At 43.2% G+C, this 23,003-nt stretch overlaps 1 protein-coding gene across 3 annotated transcripts in view; it reads left to right on the forward strand.

Annotated features, from left to right (window-relative positions):
- Positions 1-23,003, forward strand: part of LOC146549243 (teashirt homolog 1-like) — a 142,447-nt gene that overhangs the window by 110,114 nt on the left and 9,330 nt on the right. Inside the window, exons 1-2 of one of the 3 annotated variants that reach the window (XM_085262323.1) lie at positions 686-1,095; positions 1,265-1,872. In XM_085262323.1, coding sequence (XP_085118449.1) covers positions 1,833-1,872 — 40 coding nt within the window. In that variant the 5' untranslated portion in view covers positions 686-1,095; positions 1,265-1,832. Of the gene's footprint in view, positions 1-685; positions 1,873-23,003 lie in introns of those variants that run through there. The other 2 variants (XM_085262322.1, XM_085262321.1) reach the window with 2 other exon arrangements.

Consider the following 23,003-nt stretch of genomic DNA (forward strand, 5'->3'; position numbering starts at 1 on the left):
GGAGTGTAGGCTATTAATGGAGCCTCTTGCGGATTCAGAGCCCCTCCCCTTCCCTCACCAGAAGCCCCACTTTAAAAAGGTGTAACGAATCGATCTTCAGCCTTCTTTGTCCCCCTAAAGAGGTCACCAAAAATATCCACATTTTTTTGGTTTTGTTTTTGCAAAACTTTGAGACCAAAAACTGACAAAGGAAATGCTGCAGCAGCATCTTATCTAGCTGAAAACTCAAGTGCAAACATTATTTTTTCCTGTTCTCCAAGTAAAACGTTGAAAGAAATTTATATTCTTATACATTATTAGAAAAAAACCCTCCAGATTCCAAGCAGCTTGTAGTTGAATTATTGTGTGTTTGATGCTTGAAGTTGCAAATCTAACGGTTAGCCTGGCCTGGCAAATATCTTCTTTATTATGTAGGATCAATAACATCTGCCTGGTGCTTCAAAAATAATCAACAAATGTATTTTCTGTAGGTAAAAGATATGCCCCGAGTCCTCATTTCACTTAAAACTTTATTTGGCTGTAAGTTTGTGTAGCAGTGACTGTTACATCAAATATCTCTCTCACACAAACATACACACACACACACACACACACACACACACACTTTTCTTACTTTTCCAGGCACCTCTCATTTCTATTGTCTGGAAACGAGGTTGCACATCGCCTCCTCGTGTGTCCAGGAACAGGACGCACCTTTCTTGGGGACAGCAGGGCGTTGAAATGAAAGCCGTCCCAGTGAACAATTAACAGCCGCAGATTGACAGGTGGGCTCTGACTGTCAGGGTGACGCTTGTGGAGGGGTGGAGTAAAGGAGAGGCCGGAAAGGCAGCTGGATGTGTCTGTCTATCAGTGGGAGCTGTCGGAACGCACCACGCATCACCAATGTGCGCACATTTCACTGCGGAGAAATATCCGGGGACGCTCCTCCTTGCGCCTTTAAAATAAATAATAACAATAAATAAAAATCAGGGAATAATAACAGCTGAGACCCGGAATCTGCTCGCTTTTTTCCTCTTTCTATCTTTTTTTTTTTCTGTGATGACTTTGTGACAAATTCGTCAAGTGTCCGTGTTGACAGTCGGGCGGTAAGCGTATGTGAGTAGCCTGTTTCTTTATCCAGTGGGTGCTTTCAGGGAGATGGGATGTGAGTTGATTGCTCCGGGGTTTCCACACGCTCACACTTGACTGATTGACATACACCCAGCCCGCCTAACGTGTCACTCTTTCCTCTCCTTTTTTCTCCCCTCCTGATTTCCTCCTGTAGCTGGAGGAGACCGGAGCTGTGGCACCTGGACGGAGGGAGAGATCGCAGTTTTGGACTCATCTTCACCGCGGAGTGTGAGTTAATACGCACGAGCCGGATCTCCGTTTTCTTCACTCTTGCTGTTTACGGGGGGATGAAATTGTCCAGCCAGCGGGGCGAACGTATTTTTGATGGAAACGAGGCGACTGGCTTCAGGCAGCTCTCCCATATAATCCCTGCCCGACAGACTGAGATCCGCACGGAGCTTTCTGCTAGTTTTCAGCACGCCAGCCTGCGATGAGTTCTTCTGGCAGAAGTTAAAGGACGAGCCCCCATTTTTTCCTTTTGATTTTCTTTCTTTTTTCTTTTTTCTTCTCTAAACGATCCGCATCGTTTTCCTCGCCGGACAGCCCGATAATAACAACGATCAAAATAAATCTCAGAAACATTTCTTCAGCATCGTCCCCAGCCGAAGAGCCCAATGAACCGCTGCTGGCTCTGATTTCGTCGCCTTGCGCCGGTTTCCTCTCCAGCTCGTCCGCTATTTTGATCTCTGCATGAAAAGTCCAGCGGAAAGTCTCGCAGCAGCATGCCGAGGAGAAAGCAGCAAGCACCGCGGCGGTCAGCAGGTAAGCCCCGGCTCTGCAACCGAACACTCCCACCCCCCACATCAGAAAGGCTCCAGCACGCACACTTCGCTCCCTCCCCGGGTAGGATACAAAGCCAGGGATCGGCACAGATGTGTGTACCCCGGACAAGTTCACGCAGTAGCTCCAAAGGCCTGATGCAGGACACGATATAAGCGCTCAAAGACCTGACGTCCGTGGCTTATCGGTGAATTGTAGCTCAGAGTGAAGCAAAACAAATGTGAAGTTTAATCTGCGCAGTTTTCAACACTCAACCCAAAATAAAGTTTATTTAAATAACCTAGAGCGTAATCTCCGATCTCTATTGGGAACGGTAGCGTGTCCTTAGTTTAAGCAGCCATTATTCAGTGCCAACTTTTCCCGTTAGAAGCAAATGCGCTGAGCTGCACTTTAGTTTCAAGCTTTAAATCTGATCCTCCACTAGGTTGCCAGCATCCAAGTTCTCCAAACAAAAGCTCATCTTATCTCATTTTTACAGGCTTACGTGCTTGATGCGTTAGTGTCAGAAAAAAAAAAAACAAGAAAGAAAAGAAAAAGAAAGAAAGAGGGGGGAAAGGGAAAGTAGCGTATTTTCAGCTTGTGTTCCGCTCTGGGATTGCCATCCTTGATTTGATGCTTGATTGATCGCCTGTCATGCGACTGCCTTTGATCTATTCATTCCTGATAAACATCAGTAAATCATTCACCATAGAGACACGCATGCGCCCGGCAGCTGGACTCCCTCAAAGGATAACTTTTTGGCCCCCGCAGAGGAGCAAAGAAAAGACAAATTGAAAGAAAAGTTCTCAAGCGGGATAAATACTTTGCGTTTAATACCCCAAGGGGGAGGGAACAAGGGAGGAGGGGTGCTGGGGCGTAGCAAGATCACAGGGTGAACTCCTATGGTCACTTCAGACCTGACCTCGTGTTCATCCTGCAGAAACAGGAAATGCTGTTTAACTTGAGTGCATCTGATATTAAGCATGGATAGAAAAGTGAGGAGAAGTTGTTCTGGAAGTCATCAGAGGAATCTGATTGATTCAGTGTGGTATAAAAATGCAAGTTTAGTATAATCAAACTAACAATTGCTAATTAACTTTTCCAGTTTTGGCAGGCTGTGTATTAGCTTCCTAAATATGAGATGGAAAACTGTAATCGCACTCTATAAACATAGCTTAATGTGATTTAGAGGAAGGTGTACTGTGAAGTGCCAAAAGTCCTGTTTTCATTTGAGAAAAGGGAAAGATCAGTGAAGTAAATTCCACTTTAACAGCCTGACTTTTGACAGTCCGGCCTACGTGTTGTCATTAAGTTGACCAGACGTGAGCTGCTCTGCGAGAGAGTCGCATGTTTGCCTGATTCCATTTGATGTCCCTGCGAGAGACGGCTGTGATTGACATGCATTTCCAAATGACGGGGGAAAGAGGAGCCTTTGAAGTTCATGCAGTAATGACCAAAGCCGAATAAAACAGCTGTAGAATGTTAAGCAGGCAGTGGAAATGTGAGGTTAAGCAGACTTAATCAAGGTTGTGACGGGAAGACTTTGAACTCGGTGGGGCTGTAATTTCTAATTGACGCGAGGCTTTAGTGATGATAGAGAGAAATGTGTTTGAAGAACAAGCCTGCATGGTGAAAATGAATAGTGGCGGTTTATATACCTCTGCCACAGCTTTGCTAGCGAAAACCCCCCATAGGAGAGCAGAAAACATGGGGGGGGGGGGGGGGGGGGGGGTTATGTTTTGTCTTTTCCAGACTCTTCTGGTCATTTGGCTGAGCTCTGAAGTGGCCCCATTCCTGCTCAGCTTTTGAATATTGATTCGATTGTCTGCTTTTTCTGACAGACACATACATCACAGGCAGTAATGGTCAATCCTAACTTGGCAGGCTTTGTCTCGACATTATTTCCAGTACTTGACATATGGTCAATCCAAAAACTTTTAACACCTCCGCTGATGGTGCCTGCGTGAGACTGTTTCCTCAGTAAAACGGTGTACACACCTATAAACACAGGCTATTTTTATAATGCATTACCAGATATTTCCACAACCCAGATTTGTCACTTTAGAGTTGCACTGAAACAAAATGTTGCATATGCTCCTCAGAGAGAGAGAGCGGGAGACAGGGTTTCAATAGCTCTTTGTATGCCATTTCAAATGGGCTCTGTTTCATCAGTCACAGTGATGATTTTAGACCCTGTAATGGCGCTGTACCCTATCTAGTTTATGACCAGTGACAATACATCAGTGTTCTTTCATTTGGAACCGCATTACTGCATCTGTTAGTTTTGGCAGTTGAGTTCAGTGCAGAGCAATTTGAGCAGTAGAGACTTTTGCTGCAGTCATTTGTCGTCATTTTCATTCTTTCTTTCTTTCTTTTTCCCTTTTCTTTTTTCCGTCTCCCTTCACCAAAGTGCAGCTATGTACATGCATTCCTCGAGTAATTAATGGAAGCTAAACAATGCAGCGATGTGAAGTAACAATAATCAAGGATGAGAATAAACAAGTGTGGTGAGAGATTGATTTGTAAAAATAAACCACACTAAAAGAGCAACCTGTGTGGTTTTTCTTTTTAAATCTTTATACGAACAGTTTGCTGACTTTGCCCATGCTAGCTTAAGGTAAAACAGCTGCAAAGAGTGCATGTGTTGCCATTGTGCCAGTGTTGCTTTAATTTAAGTGCAATTAAAGTCGGGCCTGAAACCATTACCCAACAATTTAAACGTCACCAGCGAGTTTAGTTGCTTATCAAACAAGAAAAATATCCAACACTGACCGGATCTTGACTCTTGTTTATCACAGGAAATCCAACATCTTTGGGTTTTGCCTCGTTTGGTCGCATTTTCCTTTGTATTTTTGGACATTTTGCAGATTAACCGATGAGTCGAGATGGTTAGCTAAACCATAAAAGGTTTAAAAGCACACAATCAATGCTACAGACTCTGACATTAACTTAAGCTCGTCCCACTCTTTAAAGAAAAGGACCTCTTAGACTGTTTAGTAGCAAGGTTGTCTTCAAAAATGACAGCACGTTCTATATACTAGACCAAGATAACCAGCGTTTAGTTTAATTAGCAGATAGGCGATACTTTATATAACATTTACAGAGAAGCCATAACTCCAGATTTGCCTCGATGCAGAGGTCACAGGTTTGATTGCTGCTTGAAAATTAATGGTATTGCCGCATGTCTCATCCTGCTTCTAGTTTGCCAACCGCGATATCTTAAATCAAACACTGTCACTCTAAGTAATGAATCTGTCAACCAATCATTCAACACGTGAGCGTGATTACAGTGTGACACCGTGTTAGATGTATTCCTCGGGATTTAAAAAGGTCTAGCTTCAAGAAAAGAAAAAAATAAGGACGAAAGGATCGTCTTGATTACGTACCCCGCACCACGCTCACTTTTACTGGCTGAAGTAAAAGAGAAAGAGGAAGAGGGAGCACACTGTGAAGTGACCAATCCACTGTGAGCTGAGCAGGATGCAGCTCCATAAATGTCTATATACTCACGCGTGCCCTGTTTTCAGTTCCTGTTCGCAGTTAAAAGCCCAAGTTTCGAAAGATTTGATCCTGATCCTGATCATCATCTCCTCTGACAGCCGAGCGATCAGTTCCTGTGCTGACAGAATTAGTGCAGGTCACGATGAGAGAGAAAGATGCTGCTACGCTGTTAAACATGGCTGCGTGGCCCTTTCAGAAGACAGTAATTGGTTTTCCTTTCTTGCTCTCCTGATAAATTTGTAAGGTAACTGAGTAGGTTTGACTGTGTAGCTAATTAGAAGTTTAGCACTCTAAACATAAATCACTCAGGTTATAATCACAGACTGTGGATGCTGTTCTTTTTTTTTTCTTTCCTTTTTTTAAATATGCATCATTCGACGTGCGCTGTAAACTAACTTCACTGCTACATTTTAATGATTTCTTTGTAGCTTAGCTCTACACATGTTTAATTAAAGCACCGTGCAGCATTCAGCTACACCGAAGCCACAACAAGCCAAGATGCACACACATTGCCTAGCCCTGTGAGCGTCTTCACTGACATCAGCGGCTGCCTTCTTCTCTCCTAAATAGATTGCCCTATGCTGCCACTATCTCTGCCTCAAAAGGAGTCTCTTAATTATGACTCGGGGGGTGGGGGGTGGGGCTTCTCTTCTCCTTGACGGCATCGTTAGCTGTGGTCCCTAATTATCCAGGTAGCTGACAGATCAGTGACAGGTCCACCGATTACTGCTGACAAATTCAGCAAGGTGTCAAGTCTGCAAGCTGCCTTGATAAAAATCAACTCGGAATCACCCGCTTCTCATGTGCCCACCTCAGTTGTTCAAGTGTAAACTCAACAACAGCTGAGGTGGCTCCGAGTTTGCCTGGAGCATCACGTGACAATCAAAAACGCGCCGGTGACAAAGAAGCCGTTGCTCTGATCGTGGGTAACTCGACTCAAGTAGCCATGCGGTAGGCGTTAGAGGCCTTTTAATAGTTTAACGTGAATGCGGCTTTCCGCGAGTGTGAGAAGATTTTCTTAATGCTCTGCCTTTCCCTCTGATCTTTCTGCTAACAGCCTTTTGGTTTGTTTGACAGAGCAGGAACAAAGTTCCTAGCCGAGCAGCGTTAATACATTTTGTTGTTGCTACTTGGCATTGTATTCCTCTGCAGGAATTTAGCTCGTGGCGTCTGTCAGCTGAGAAACAAGCACAAAATGATGACGTTAGTTTTATCGGGATGCTTCTGATAATGGATTTAATGACATTTGTCAGGGTTTGAAGCAGTGCTGAGAGGGGGAAAAACATATGTGGAGTGAAAAGTGTGTTTCTTGCTGTGAATGTGTGTGTGAACCAATCTGCATCACTGGGCAAGATGAGGAGTTTGCTCAGCCCTGTGTGTGTGTGTGTGTGTGTGTGTGTGTGTGTGTGTGTGTGTGTGTGTGTGTGTGTGTGTGTGTGTGTGAAATATTCAGATCCTGTGATAATGCAGTGTAGGTAAAGTGTCATTAACAGGTGACATTGACTGAAGGAGTCGCTGGATATATTTGCTATCCCACACTCTAGTTTCATTTGCATGTGGTGTCAGGAAATCAAAGACACACACTAATACGCACACTCACACAACTCCGCTCTCTGTCCTCATCTTCGTGGAGGTTAAGTGACAAATGAAGATCGATGACTGCTCTTATGGAAAAGAGGGTTGAATTGAAAATATGTGGGAATTAGCCTCGCCAACCGAGTGAAGACGTAAAGGCATTCAGAGCCGCGGGCGCGAGGTAAAACTATCCCCGAGCTTAATGAGGTTCAGAGGAAGCAGGAAAACCTGGGTTCTCGCTCAAGCGCAAACACGAGGAGCCGTGACAAAGAAATAAAAGGAAAACAAGGTCGTCGTTACAAGAATGAAACCCCCTCTGCCTCGCCGAAACACATCCTGCGCTTATTTGTTGTTTCGGCGCCTGTTTTGGATTCGTAAAGATACCTTGGCTACGATTCAAAACAGCTGCAAAACAAAAAGCCACAATTTACAGTGGGGATATAAAACATTAGGAAGAGGAATAATAAGAAGGAATCCGTTCACATGACTGGACCCGAGGGGGTTGCTAATTATTGTGAAGCATACATATGAAGGAAGCGTTTTCCTGCTAACTGAGAAAAAGGGAAAAAAGCTGAGCGAGTGGACAAGCAGAGATAACGTCTGTGTATATCCTCAGAAGCAACCAGTGAATCCAAAAACAGCTGATGCAAGATGGGAGTCCTAGAGGCACAGATCAAACATATGACTTTCACACAAGAGAATAGGTGTGACTATTAATATTTTTCTTCCTTTGGTCGCTTGGTTTAGGAAATCAAACCTATCCGGATGAATCTAGCCTTTTACCAAGTTAACTCTTGTTTATCAGGGTGTCATTCCCATCCCGTCTATACATGATTGGCTGCTAAATATTACAGTGATGACACTGCCATCTTTCAGTTCAGAGACTTCACAGCCGCTTTTTCAAACCATCGCAAGAAATCTCCAGGCCGTTCATAACCTCTACTTCACTGTGACAATCAGGATTTATGGACAGAGCTGCAACTTACTTGAATTGCTCTTATTGCCCACTATTTTCTTTCCCCTGTTACTAATTTTCTCTCAGAAAATAGTCAGTATAATTTCAAGATTACATCTTCTGGTACATTTATTCAATCAGCAATGCAGAACATTCAGTGAACTCTCGTGTATCAGAAAGAAAATCCACCACCAGCGACTGAAAACAACTTTTTTTATTTTGCATTTGTTTGAAATTAAAATCATTCCCTAATTTATTCATTTGACACAATCGGTTCTTTTATTTGCACATTTACTTTAAGAAACTAGGAGATCCAGTTAGTAAATGTAACTGAGGCCAACTGAAAATAACCACAGCACAGCACTGAAGAACTGGTGGGTTGTCAAACCCCCAGAGAGAGGCCAGCTGCACTTACTTTGTTCTACACAAACACCAAACTCAGTTGTGCTCTGTCACTACCTCCGATAACGCTGATAATTAAAGAAGCAGGCAAAAAGAATTATTAGGCCGAGCGTAGACGACGCAAAATGGATGCGAAACAAAAAAACTGAAAGAAAAATGGCCAGTCGTGACTAAATACAGGACGATGGGAGGTCCAGGGTACACTCAGAGGTCAGTGTGGACTCTGGGGAGCACCTGTCTGCCTCCACTATAGTATACACATTGTGATTTGTGTGCTTTGTGTGTCTGTTTCTCTGTTTCCTCATATTTTCTAGCTCAAAGCAGAACTGCTTTAGCATGAACGCATGTTGCATCAGTGATTGATTGATAATGCTTGCTGGAACACTGGAGTGACGAGGCTTTATAGATCTGATTCGTCTTTTGCATTTTGCTACGGCGATCTTGGAAATTGCTTTGCAACAACGTTTTCCTTTCATCTCTCCTTAATATACTGGAAATTGCCACGATGGCGGTGCCTGTTGCTGTAATTAGGCGATCGCGCGAGAGATAAAACTGGAGATACATGACCGCAGTGAAAACTATTCTTAGTACTCAGTCAGCTGTGGTAAGAGTGAAAAACTGATGTGATCCAGAGATCTTATAAGAGAATTTGACAATAGCACAGTACAAGATGTTTTGGGGGTGATTCTATGCAGGCAGTTTTATGTCTCTGTAACCACTAAAATGAAAGGTAATCAAAATAACTGTCCCGAAGAGTTTCAATATGGCTGCCAAGTAGGGCTGCACGATTAATCGTTAGAAAATCGCGATCTCGATTCATACTTATGTGCGATCTCATTTCCAAAAGAGGACGACGATTGCACCGCATTTTGATCCGGGACGTAATCTGCATGAAAACAAGCGCTCACTCTTCCTGCTTGACAAATGACAAGGGCGGAGCCTTATACCACGTGATACAGAAGCTGTGCCGTGTGATGCTAACATTAGCAGGGAAAACAACAACGGAGAGCACGTCAGGGATGACGAGAAAGTGACAGGAGAAAATCCGTCCCGGTCAACCACCCAAACATCAATAACGGGAACCTTATACAGCGCTTCCCTATACCCGTCGAACTCCCGCAGGCACAAAGAAATTACGGAGGCTATTACTTATCACCTGACCAAAGATATGGCTCCCATCAACACTGTGCAAAAAGAGGGATTTAGGGAAATGATCAACACCCTAGACAAACGCTGTTTATTTATTGTTTTTATGTTCAGTCTCAACTGTTACGAAGTTGATGTGCAGTTAATAAGTGCAATAAATATTTATACTGGAAATGAAAACCGTGAGAGAATCGTGATCTCAATTCTAAGCCAAAAAATCGTGATTCTCATTTTATGCAAAATCGTGCAGCCCTACTGCCAAGGCTAGCTTCTGTAAGGGCTTTGTCTGAGTCGCAACATTCAATAAAAACAACAGTGTTTAGGTGAGAGAGCGACCACCGGACGGCTGCGCTGTGTGGCCTTGAAGTAGAGTTGCTTCTGTTAAGCAGCCTTGAACATCTGGGTTTAAGAGGGGCGGGTGGGAGAGGGGAAGAAGACAACAGAGGGTCTGAAGAAAAGGTATTAAAAGTGACAGATGAACAAGACTTGGGGAGACGCTCTCCTGCAGCAGCAGCTGTGACTGCTGCCATCGCTCTGACAGGTGTCAATTAAGAATTACTGCAGAGGCCCTGTAGTCATTTTTTTCCTGCCCGGCTGTCCGTCTGTGCGCCTTTTTGAGAAATAGCGCTTTACCCTTGTCACTGCGTTAGCGCTTAGCCACAGTCGCCCCAGAAAATGAATGCATTGGCTGGCACTCTAATCAATACCCAGTGTATTAGCAATTATTTTGCACATTGATTTATGTTGGGGCAGCGACTCCCAATGTGTTGTTATTAGCTGCTGATTATATGTGCCTCCACTATACTGCAAGACATGCACGTCAGCACATACGCGTTCTCTGCTGCTGTTAGGCAGATGCATTTTAACCTTAGAGGCAAGTACGCGTTTAAGAATAAAATAGACAAACGAATGCTTTTACTCCCTTCACGTATTTCAAGATAATTTAGCAGGTCAGTATAACTGTGCTTGCGTTGCCTTCTTATGGATGGGCAATGAGCACGGTTTTGGTTTATGGCTGATAGAGCGATGACACCATCGGCACTTTGGTTGGTTGCTCATCAGTCTCAATGTCTTTCACTGCATATGAAACAACTTGGGGGCTTGACTCTACAGCTAAAACGGGGAAAAAGAGTCTTTTTGGCAGGGAAGCGACGGAGGTGAAAAGGGACAGGGACAATAAGCAGAAGCTAAACACAGAAAAGACTGAACCTCAGACGGGCATTTACTAACTAAAGAGAGCTCTGGGACATGAGAAGGTTCAAAAGCAACATTCAGTTGGAAATAACAAAATATATCAATTTATTAGCGTAATGCAAGTGGCAGTCCTGCCTTTGCAATAGTTGCATGAAGTTGGCTGCATGGCTTTTCCATCATTCTAGCTCAATTTGGAAAGAAAGCACATGAATAAAACCTTACTGCAAACGTAATTCACTGTTCTTTTCATAAATGACTTTCTCTCTGGTGAAGCTGTTTTTAGTCTAAAAGTATTTCAAGAGTCCTAATATGAGAATGATAGAAAACTGCTTTGTTCTCAGATACCCCAGGGTGTAGTAAAAATACTAAACATATCCTGCTCCGGCACAGTGGGAGCACTTGTGCCTCCTCTCTTTGATATATAACTGTAAAGTAAATACATTGTGGTATTTACAGACATTTGAAGCCAACAAAATAATAATAGTGAGTTATATTTCCATCTTGCTGTTTAACTTTGCCACACAGCAGTGTGCTGCTGTTTCAGAGGGTGCTGTTAGCACCGGCTATATCAGTATGTTTCAAGGTGTTAGCCATTCCAGGAAAGGCAAAGAAAACTCCATGTGAGTCTGTAAAGCAAAAATGCAACCACAGCTGCAAAGCGTAGTGGAATCAGTTCTTCAAAGCGAACAATAAAGGCCGGCAGAAGATTGGTCAGGAGTGGGAGCATAATCAGACCCCCCTGTAAAAATCACTACATCAAATAAACATATGCGCACAAGCTTGTGGTTAGGTTTCTCGTTTCCTCTGTCAGGTAGAGTAAAGCTGGCAAGACCCAGTGCTGTATATCACCAGAAGGCAGGTTACTTGTTTTTATAGCAGTTGATAAACACTGGCCTCAGCATGTCCAAGCGGCAGCCAGTGCAAGTGGACAACAGTCAGGGGGTGGAAATTTCTATCCCCCCAAGGAGAGTTTATGTAACTGATAACGTGGGTTGAGAAGCAATGAATATGATTTTTTTTTGGACACTAGTTTACTGCAGATAAGCTATCTGGGTAAGGATACAGTTAACAGATGACACTTTGTCCTTGAGAGCGGGCGCTGAGGAAGGTCACGCCGTAGCCTTGTGTGGTGTCACTGCCATCCCTCTTTCCTCCCCTTTACCCCTTCATCTTTATCTCAGCTACTCCCTCCGTCTTTCCGTCTATCTGCTGTGTGGGACTTTTTTTTTGGTTTTTTGGGGGGGAAGGGGGGGGGGGGTTCCTGGCCCTCTTCTCTCTCTCCCTATAAGCCTTTTCTCATCTTCCTATCTGTCATCAATCTCTATCTTACTGACTCAATTCTCCTCTACCCCTCTCATATTTTCTTTCATCTTCCTCCCTGTCTCTCGCCCTCATCTATCGCTCTCTCTCACCGGATGCTCAAGAGTCAGTGAACTGGTTACAAGAACATGAACTCGACATCTGAAAAGGAGAGTGTAATACTTTCCTCTTTCAGGCCCGCTGGCCTTGTTCTCATATTTCAAGAGGCTGTTTTTTTTATACGTCTTCTTCTCAACATTCTAATTTCAGCAACATCCTGCAGTCACACTTGTGAGTTACAAAAATCCAAAAGTCACAGGGCAGTGAAGACTTGTGTCATGTTCTTTGAAGTGTAAACACATGACTATCACATATTTTCCAAGAGCAGTTCCTATTAAGCAGACAGTCTTTCCATAAAGCATGTTGTTCAGGGAAGAAGGGGAAAAAAAATCAAAGCGTATTTTGTTGGTTTGGTACGATTCGTTTTTATCTGCTCCTTTCATTTAAAAGGATCCCAGTGACCACAAATTGCTTGGGGTCACGCAAAGTAATCGCTTAACAGTCATCAGCTTCAGCGCAACACTTGACGGGCAGTTGAAAGGGGATATAATGTTTCAGTATCCCGGTCGATTCAACAACACCACATGTTACCTCCAGAAAATTCCTCCCCAGTGCCGCTGTGCTGTCTCAGACGGTGACAGTCGCAGGGGGTATAAGCTGTCCCTCTAAGTCGTCTGTCTCAAAAAGAACAGCGGGAGGCCTCTCGCACAGCCTCCCGTGTCACTGTGTCTCTTTCGTCAGTCACTCCCTCACGCGCCAGACCGACTGTCTGTCTAGCTCACTGGCTGGATGTCCACCCAAGCATCTGTTTCTGATCACCCGTCTCCGCGCGCGAGCCTGCTCGAGCGATGATCCCAGCGTTGACCTGTTTACCTGTCTGCCTCTGGTCCATCTGCCTCTCGTCTCTCTCGTCACGATGGTGCACGATGACAGGACTTGCCGCTATGTCAGAGTAACAAGCCAGAGAACATGTTGACATTGAGCAACGCTTGCGTGGTGCGTCTGCACCGACACTGAACTTTGGCATAAACACAGAAAAATGACCGACGTGCTGTCTGCTGGAGTTGCTTCTGAAACTTATTTATGAAGTACTAACCCGAGGCGCCGAACATGAGGATTATATAATGTTACTTTATTGAATGTTATGGGAAGATGTTTCCATTTTTTTTTTTTATCAGGTACGCCAGGCTGACTTCCCCTTTACCCCATTTTGTTGTTGTTTTTTAATATATATATATATAAATATATATTTTCTTGACTGGGGAATAAATAAATCTCACACCAGGAGTGCATAAATATAAAAACTGTGAAACTTATGAGAAAATAAAAAATAACAGAGACTATTGGATTCCATCAACAAAAGTTTCAATAAAATTTTTTTTTGCCTCTTAAATTTTTGCATGACTCTGATTTTACTCTTATTTTAATATCATTGCTGTTATTTTTGCTTCCACTGTTACAGGCTGTGTATTCCTTCTGTGAAGCTCTTTCTGGCATTAACCTGTAAATCGTGTTATATAAATAAATATTGCGTGTTTATTTGCTAGTGCGTTTGTTGCAGACACACAGACTGAATTATAAGTGAGGTTAGTTTTGTTCCCAATTTTTTAAAAATAAGTCAAAGTCTTTCTCTCAACCACAAAATGTCCCCTCACACACATTTGGACTAACTCTTCAGAACTTTTAGGCTGGAACGATGTCGCGACTAACTTTTTTTTTTTTTACCCTCGAGTAACACATCTGGTTAGCTGTGTGTGTGTGGCATGCTGGATGTTTTTTCCTCAGTGTTTTGTGGGTTTACTGATGTGTTACAAAGTTACCTGTGAGTACAGAGGGGGGCTAACTTAATGTTTGAACATAACATTTTAGCTAATATCCATAAGCCTGGGTGCAAACTCAAAACTCCTGGATGTCTGCACATTATTCACCTTGTAACTGACTGAAAGTTTTTTATTTGCTGGAATTTGGTAACATAATAAATTTATCTGGGATTTTTCCTGAGCATTTCAAATTTTCATAAAAGCATATTTAGGCTTTTTGGACGTAGTAGCTGCTTACACAAGTGTAATATGTTTGCCACATGGCAATTTAAAGTTTGTTCTTTGCCTTTTAATTGATATCTAAGTTAATTTGATTTAACAGAATCAAATCCTGTCTTCCGTCTTACCGTATGATTTGGCTGCTGCCTGCTGTTTCACCTTTGTGAAGGTCTGTGTAATATAGCTGTCATCTTCCTGAATAATTACAGTATTTTTGGCGCTCGAATCCAAAAGTCCAAGAATGGCCACATTCCCAGTTTTATAGTGTCTGTGAGTGTGAGTCATTTCTAGGTAAATGTGACACACTTTTTTCCTCTCCATCTTCTAAGTCTATCACTCCATTCCTCATATTTTGCACCTTCCATTTTTTTCTGAACTGAGCTGAAAATAGACCGAGCGCTGTAAGAAAATACCGTCGTATTAACTGGGATCAAAGTCCCAACAATAAGACATCTGAGTGGACGGCAGCCATCAGCTTAAATATACTTCACAAACCAGAATACTTGATTGCTGAAAATGTAGCACATTGTAAATCTAATACTAGAAGCTAAATTGAATTTGGGTTGAGAAATGGAAAATTTGGATTCAGTACGCTGCACACTCAGATTTTCAGTATTGATTAATTTGGCCTTTAGTTTCTTTGTCAGTCGGCGCAAAAATGTCCTTTCCAAGTCCAAAAAGGAAAAAGGGATGAATTTTTAAAATCTCTTATCACTGCATAAAAAGCACTAAAACAGCAATGCTGGAGCAAATGTGTACTTCTTTTGGTTGTATGAGTCTGAAATACGTTACTCAAGACTGCAAAGGTGAAATGACCACAGTGCAGTTGGTGTAAAACTTAAACATTAGATGCTTTTTTTTGTGCCAGTCGAGAGAATAGAAACCTCTCTTCTTAGTAGAGTGCGGTACTGTGCGTGTCCGGGATGTTTAATTAAACTTCCTCAAACTAAACAGGATCATGGAGCAGAATGGCCTGAGCTGATTAACATCACGTACATCAAGGTCAGTCAATTACCCCGTTACCTCATTAGACTCTCCCCTCCCCTCAGTATTTATATAGTCAGCCAGCCAGACAGACAGACGTGATTAGCTGGCTGTTGGGGAAACCACTGAATTTCAGTTAAGGAGATTTGTACTTGGATACTGACTCCCTGTTTTTTTTTTTTTTTAAAGAGAAAATAGTGCATTTGTGAAACCCATTTTCACTGATCTTCAGTGAGCTCAGACTTTTACTGAGCAACACACCAGTCTCTGCTGATTTCATAAAAACAAAATAAAAAGGTGAAAGTCATGTCGAGGTAGCATGTGTCCATGTCTATTTCGGAGTGAAATCTACTGTTAAAACATCACAGCAGTTGCAGGAGCGCATTTAATTTTATTAATCCTTTATTTATCCAGGTAAAAAATCTCATTGAGATTAAAAATCTCATTTCCAAGAGAGACCTGGCATCATAGCAACAATACATGACGTGACGCTCGTGCTGGTTATCGTATGTCTAAACTTTCACTTTGAGAGGGAAGCCTGTCTTTGGAGAAGTTAGCTTAAAACGATATTTGTATTCATGCTTTAAACTGTGCTTTAAAAAGATAGCATTAGCTTTACAATGCCACACAGTAGACCTACTTTTGAAGCACTTCTGATGGCACAATCCTGAGCGGGTGGAAATGTGCACCCCTCCTCTGGATATTTGGGATCTATTATGTATGGAGGAGCTGAGTGTCTACAAGACCATGGCCAGAGAGCTAGACAGGACAGAGCGAGGCACTATTGTGCATGTGCTTGTGTGTCTGTGTGTGTGAAGGGAAAGGGAGGGGGGACAGAAAAAGAAGCAATAGCAGGAGGGGCATAAAGGGGTGAAAAAAAAAGAGGAGAAAAGGAGACTGACAGTAGACAAAAAAGAACCAGAGAGGAAAGAGGGGGGAGGGATATGAGGGAGTGGAAAAAGAGGAGGCAAAGCAACAGAGGAGTGAAAGAGAAATGACTTGAGGGGTTGAGGGATGGAGAGAGGTGAATAAAGCGAGAGAGAAAAGTATCAAGGCAATGAAGAAGAAAAAACAGAGTCGGAGAGACAGTGAAAGCAGTTGGGTAGCGGAGGGGAGAGAAAGAGGGGAGGATGTCACCCATGGCTGCCACTCATCACTCACTGCTTAATGACGCAGTTTTTTTTTCTCTTCTCCTTCTTCTTCTCCTCCCGCTTCTTTTCTGTGGGAGAGAGGGGGAGGACAGAGTTTGGCCCGCACCCTATCAAACAGGGTCATACAGAGTTCACAACCTCCAGGTGGGACCGTCCTCCTCCTCCAGGGAAACGTTTGCGTGCCTGTGTGACCGCCTAGTGCGTAGTTTCGAAGATTATCTCTGGATCCGAAGACATTTCGAGGATAAAATCTAGACGGACGGGGAATTACAGTGAAAGTTAAGGATGCTTTACTTTAAAAACCGAGAACTGGAGTGAAATTCCGATTTTTTGCTTGCCCGACAGTCGCAAATGCCTTGTGCAAAGTTTGTCTTCGTGTGTTTATATGTGTGTATATGGGCATGTTTGTTTGCACCAGAAGCCTCTCTTGACTGTCTGCCGCTTCCTGCTGGGACCGGCTTGAGTTTTGATTCAGTTTGTGTGTTGGGCGTGTGTGTGTGTGTGTATGTGCGCTTAGCTCCACTTGTCCTCTCACTCATTCCCGTTTCTGGGAAGCATCAGCCGTTTAAAACTCAAATGGCAGGATTTTTTTCCCCCTCTCCCCTCGCTCTCCTCCTCACACCAAATTTGGGGAACAGCTGGGGCGGCCATGCCGATGATTTGTCTCCTTCTACCCGTCCTCCTGACAGGTTGAGAGCATGCACACACTATTAGGCGTGCACACACACACATACAATTAAACATGCTTTCAGTATCACAGACAGACAGGCACAAACACACATAAACACACTCGCACAGACACAAAAGTAGACTCAGTATAAGAGGCCGTGTTCTCAGGGTGCTGCCAAAACACTCTGATTTCCTTTAGCCTAGGCGGCCATACATCAGCTTGGGGCCTCCCAGCCCGGATGGCAGGGGCTGACAGAATGACATGTGTCATTTATCAAACGAGGGGCGCCAGACCTCAGGAAAAGAACAGACCGCCTCATGACAAAGCCCCCCCAAGAGCTCTCCTCCACTCGCAACGAGGGGAGTGTGTCATGGGGTAGACACTGACAAATCTACGGAGATAGAACACACATGGATGCATGCTGACACCAACACGCAAGCGGAGGAAACGCACACTGAGAGGCACTTCCAGCTCAGATGCAAACCCACTGATCGCATATTATACTCAAGCTGCTTTGTGGATTTTAAACACATTGTTTGGTCGTGTTTAAAGAACGACAAGACTTTGAAAACACAACTAAAAGAGGGGGGGGGGGGGGGAATCTATATTTTATAACGTGTTTGGAAGCGAATGTACAAACACACATACCCACACATACACCCACATATATGTTTTCCTCGCAGCCAAAGAAGCCCCAGCCAAAGCTTCTCCTGTTGCCAGCAGCAGACCCGTTCTTCTTAATGAACGCTCATTGGCTGCCGAAAGGAACTCTCTTAGCTGGCAATGCAGCTTCATCTCCTTCCTTTCATATCTGTGCCACCGCATACACACAATAACCCATTTTTTCTCCTTCATTATGTCTCCCTCTCCACTCCTTCCCTTTTCCCTTCCCTCTCTCTCTCTCTATCTGTCCTGATCCCCCCTCCACCTCCTTTTACTCTTTCCATAGCCTGTTCATTTGTCTTCATAAGCCTAATTTATTTTCTCTGCCAGATGCAAGCTGACAGCCATCAGTCACTCTCCCACACATACTGACGCACACACCTGACCTCCTGACACGCAGACAAATACACTATGCGCAAATGCACAGCTCTTTTCTCACTTTTTTTTCATTTGCCCTGTCTCTATTACACACACACACATACAGACACACAAACACAGGCCATATTACCTCACGCTGCTCTGAGGTAAGCTCTGCAGTCACATACCCTCTGTTTTACCCCTGTCCTCCACCCCCTCCAACCCCCAAAACCCTCCCATTAACATTACTGAAGATGGATGCGTCTTCATAGCGGAGATTGATTGCGGATATAGAGTTATGGTGCCATTTATGTGTGTGTGTATGAGTGTGTTAGTGTTAGATGGAGGGCACTTTGGGAGGCGGCGCTGGGAGCTGAAATGCGAGGGAGGCAGGCTTTTCTCTCCTTTCCAGAACCTTCCAGCCGTTCGTTGTCTGTCCGCAGTCTGATATTGTGCTCTGTTGAAGGATTGCTTCCTCTCTTCCTGCTTCTCTCTCTCTCTGACTGTGAAGCCGTTCATAACCATTGTACACACACACATACACACACACACGGGCATGCATGCATACTCGCACAGGCACAATTAGGGTGAGATGGCCACTAATACTAGTCCACTTTGAAAGCCCACTACATAATTTACTGACTTTCTCCAGGGACCCTTTCTCTACCCCTAATGCCCCCCCCCCCCATATCATTTTGTCTTTTCTCGCTTTATTGCTATGGTCATCAGGAAGTGGGGGGGGGTCCACACATACACCCTGTAAACTGCTGTGTGCTTCAGCTTTTTCTTTTGTTATATATTTTTTGTTACGCGTCTATGCTATTCATCATGCTTAAGTCCTAAACTAGTGTTGAAATGAAACAGTGGAACTTTGTTTAATGGAGCGCCAGACTTCAGCTAAGAACTCGTCACTCGAGCAGACAGAACGAAGAAAAAAATGTGGCGATGCATAAAGGATAACGGTTTTGATGGTGCACAATTGCTGGAATTTCCCTGGTGACACATGCAGTTAAAAGCACTAAAATGTTTGGGGACATTTGGCTGTCCTGAGCAGCCTCCTGCCCTGAGGGTTTGCCGTCCTAATTAAATTCCCTAAAGTGACTTTAGGGGTTTTTAAAGTTATAATTTCTTTGTCTGTCTGTTCGCATGTTGGGAAGGGATATGTAAGTCTATATGTAGGTCTCTTAGGTCTGGTTCTTACAAAGCCCTCTGCATTATTGTGTTCTGAGCGCGTTGCAGAGACGTAGACAAGGGCAGAAAAGAGCTGATGAAATATTGTGATGCAGGCAGACAAAATAAAATCTGTGTGAGTCGCCTCACTGTCTTATACTAGACTGTTAAAAAGTTTCAAGCTCAGCTCACACAGCACTATAAAAGACAAATTGAGTTATTTTCAATATATTGGTCACAATTAGGGGGGTTTTCTTTCTACTATTTCTGTGTCCAATTTTACTTTATGCATCAAACACAATGAGAATTTTAGATTTTAGAGATGTACAGATTCTGTTTTATCTGAATTACTATTATTGATTTTTGCTCAACTAGATTTTCTTTCTCAGATATAAACAGCATACACAATCAAAAATCAACTAAATTAATAAACTTTACAAATCGCCCTAAACTACACTAAGGTGCAGGATCTCCTGTTAGGGAAACTGGGAAAAAAAGTGCTCTGCAGCTGGAAAGAGGTACAGACTATTAACTGAAAATTTGTCGCTGTGTGCCACCTTTATCTGACACATTTCACCTTATCAAACCAAAGCAGGTGCAACACATTTATAGAACAAAACCCATGTCAACCAGCATGAATCAGACCAGCTCATAATCGGACATATGAAAGGTTATCACCGGTCCTGGCTGAGAAGTCACTGACCAATCAAGTGGTGCATCTTTAAATGCATTCATTTGGAATTCAAATAATGCTAAAAAGTTCCCAATTAGGAAATTTCATGTGAATTCTCTGTTAAGTCATGTAGTTAAACAAATAAAAAATTGGTGCATGACTTGCTAGGATCTCACTTATAAATTACAAGCTTTAGATTAATTGTGCAAATTCACATACAGCACGTGCGTTCTTTTGCTAACATTTAATTTCTAATCAATTCTAATCTACCGGCCTTAGCTTAGCCCCTTTTCTGCTGTTCACGCACCTTTACATAGATTATACAAAATATGTTTGTTTATCATGTACCCATTATAGCTTTTATGTGTTGATCTTCTTTCTTGAATCCATAACATCCCAACTCAGAACCATCCAAAGAGTAAATGAATGCACTGTTAGACACCCGTCAATGGTACAGATACTTTATATTTCAAATAAACTGCTTGGGCATTTTGTCTCTTTAGCAAGAGTGTCTTGTTTTAATGAAATTGCGAACATTTTAGCAAATAAAATGCAAGGGATGCAGTAAAGTAGCCCAGTACAGAGGCTAGAGTAATTGTGAAATAAGTGCTAGCATGTTAGCAGTGTGCTACCTGTGTAAGGTTAGCTTATTGGCTACATTAAATCACCAACTACCCCTGCAGGTTTGTCACTTCCCTACATATCTTTGAGAACATGTTTTTGTGTTACTGAGCCATTAGGGTGCTGCTTCTCCTTTATTCTCTGCAGAGACTGAAAGATCAGATTCACGGAAGTGTGTGTGCATTTTTTCCTCTGTGTTTCTGTTCCTTCTTCGTGTTTTGTTTCTTAGCAGTGTACAAAGTGGATGGCCTCTGTAAATTGAGGGGAGGGCTGACAGCACAGCGAAGGTTGATTGATGGCATATTGTGCAACCGGACTCAGCTAGACCAAACTGGTTAGGTGGTGACCCTGTTTTGGCCCTGTGCCCTTTTGGTTTCTTTCATTTTTTTTTTAAATTCTAGCTGTTTTTCTCCCTCTCCCTGTGCCTCACTGTCTACCTCTGTCACTTGCACACACACTCAGATATACAGAATACATAAATAAAGACTTCTTCCTGTTGCTTCTTCTCCTCGAGCTCCCCTCATCTTCATTGTTGCACTTAAACTCGCCGTTGCTATCATTCTTTGTCCGCTGTTTCCTTTCTTCCTTCCTCAGCCCACTTTGTTTGTCAGCGCTCTTTCAGGACAGGTTTTGTCCCATGAGTCATATCGTCAGGGTTCATTTTACAGCCCTTATTCATATATTCTCTGTCAAAAAAAAAAAACTTTTAAGAAGCACACCGGAGCCAGTGCTGCCTCTGATTTGGTGAAACTTCCCAGTCGCCAACCAGTTCTTGCCCGCAGAAGAGCTCATCAACAACCTTGTTTGACAAATTTAGGAGAGTTAACCTAAACACTGGGCACACTACTTTAAACTGTGTTTCATCCTGTTTTTTTCCTGCAGTGATTTTCTGCCTCTGTTCTCCACACAACCATAGTGATTTATGGTAATTATCCATCTTTGGGGTCATCCATCAACTGGTTGTTGCTAGGCAATGGTAGCAGCTGTTGTTTAGTCGGGGGAAGCTTTGCTGTCAGGGGCAATGCAGGTGAATTCAAAAGACGGCATCTATGAGGAAAAGACGGAGCTCTGTTATTTCACGAGCCTGTTGGTTTTGTGCTTCATTCCTTCGTTTTAGATTTAAACAGAACGCCTCTTTGTCAAAGCAGCGGCCACCCCCGATTAAACAAAAATTGAACAACTGCAGGAGATTAAAGATATTGCGCGTTCCCCAGAGGTGTGCACTGCAACAGAAGATTAAGACAATACAGGTATTTTCATTTTCACGAGGTTACAATTTAAAATGAAGCTTGTTTATGTGAAGAGAATAAAAATGGCAGAGGGGAAAAAAACGGTAGAGGAATTGATAATGTTTTCTCAAAAAGAGTCTGTTTAGCAAACGGCATCTGTCTGATACAGCCTACATTAAAACAGTTCTTGGCATACGTGGAGTAAATCTCACTCACATCATCTTTAATTAGCATTAGTAATGCTTTATCCGTACTTTGCCTGAAAACAAACCAGATGGTTCGAAATGTGTGTGTAGCACCGGAGCAGTGTTCGATGGTTAGGTGTGTGTAGGGTTTGGAGGGAGGGGGTTGGCAGAAAACTTGAGCACAGAGGGCTTTAATCTGTGGCGGCAATGATCTAATGGCTGTTGTTTCCTCTTAGAACAAGCAGGCACTGACAGTCCGAGGAAAAGGTGATTTATAGACCACAGTCGGTGTCGCGGCACGTCAAAAAACTGGCTCTCGGAAAAGCTGAACAAATAAGGAGCACAAAATGAAAACAAAGACGGGTGGGGAAATTCAAGAAAACTGGCAATGTTGTTCTTCACATTTGTTTCTTTTTTTTTTTTTCTTTTAATCCATCACTGATCTATTATGTCAAATGAGTAAAACTCTAGTTAAAAGGCACTGGCTATGATTTAAAAAGGCTTTTAGCATCGTGAGTAACTGCAAACTGTTTGGAAAGGGTTAGGTTCATCATGCAGGGTCAGGCAGCCGTCTTATCAGTCGACTAGTCATGCTGCAGAAGTGGCGACCCCCCCAAAAACATCCATAACTGCAAGAAGAGCGCAGACACCTGCAACAGATGGTCTGGCCCCTGTAGAAGCTGATCTCAACATCACTGTGTTGGTCTCAGATTACATTAAGAGAAACAGAAGACAGAAGCTCGCCTGTATCTACAGAAGCAAAGTGGCAAGTTCTTTGTGATCCTGGGTTCAGCATACCCTGAAAACCAAGCACTGATTTAATTTAGTTATTACCTTTTTTGGGAAAGTTAGTGGCCAAGAAAAATACGCGGGGCATCATTTTTGAAAGCATCCATTCAGGCTTAAATCTTTTGAGACATGTGAAAGCCAAGCCAGAAGTGTTCATTTATTTTTTCAGGACTGTAGCTCATCTGATATTGCTGTGGCTGACAACCACAACAATTGCCGTTTGCCCATACGGCCATCAGCGTGAAGAGCAGACCGGATGGGTTGCTTTGTTTTCCCCAACCAGCAGAGCTGTGGAAGCTGAGAAGGTGGATTTGTACAACACATGAGCTATTAGAAGCCCCTGAGCTATTGTGCCATATGGTGGACTATTCTATGTGGGTTAGGGGAGGGTGGAACCGAGGGGTGCTGTTAGGTAAGCTTTTTACGTGCCTGGCCGAGGAAGCTGTGGGTTATATTACAGCTCGCGCCTGG

The sequence above is a fragment of the Mchenga conophoros genome, linkage group LG22, assembly GCF_057382185.1.
Source record: "Mchenga conophoros isolate Kocher_MC1m ecotype Shallow Benthic linkage group LG22, M_conophoros_male_GT1.1, whole genome shotgun sequence".
Lineage (NCBI taxonomy): Eukaryota > Metazoa > Chordata > Actinopteri > Cichliformes > Cichlidae > Mchenga > Mchenga conophoros.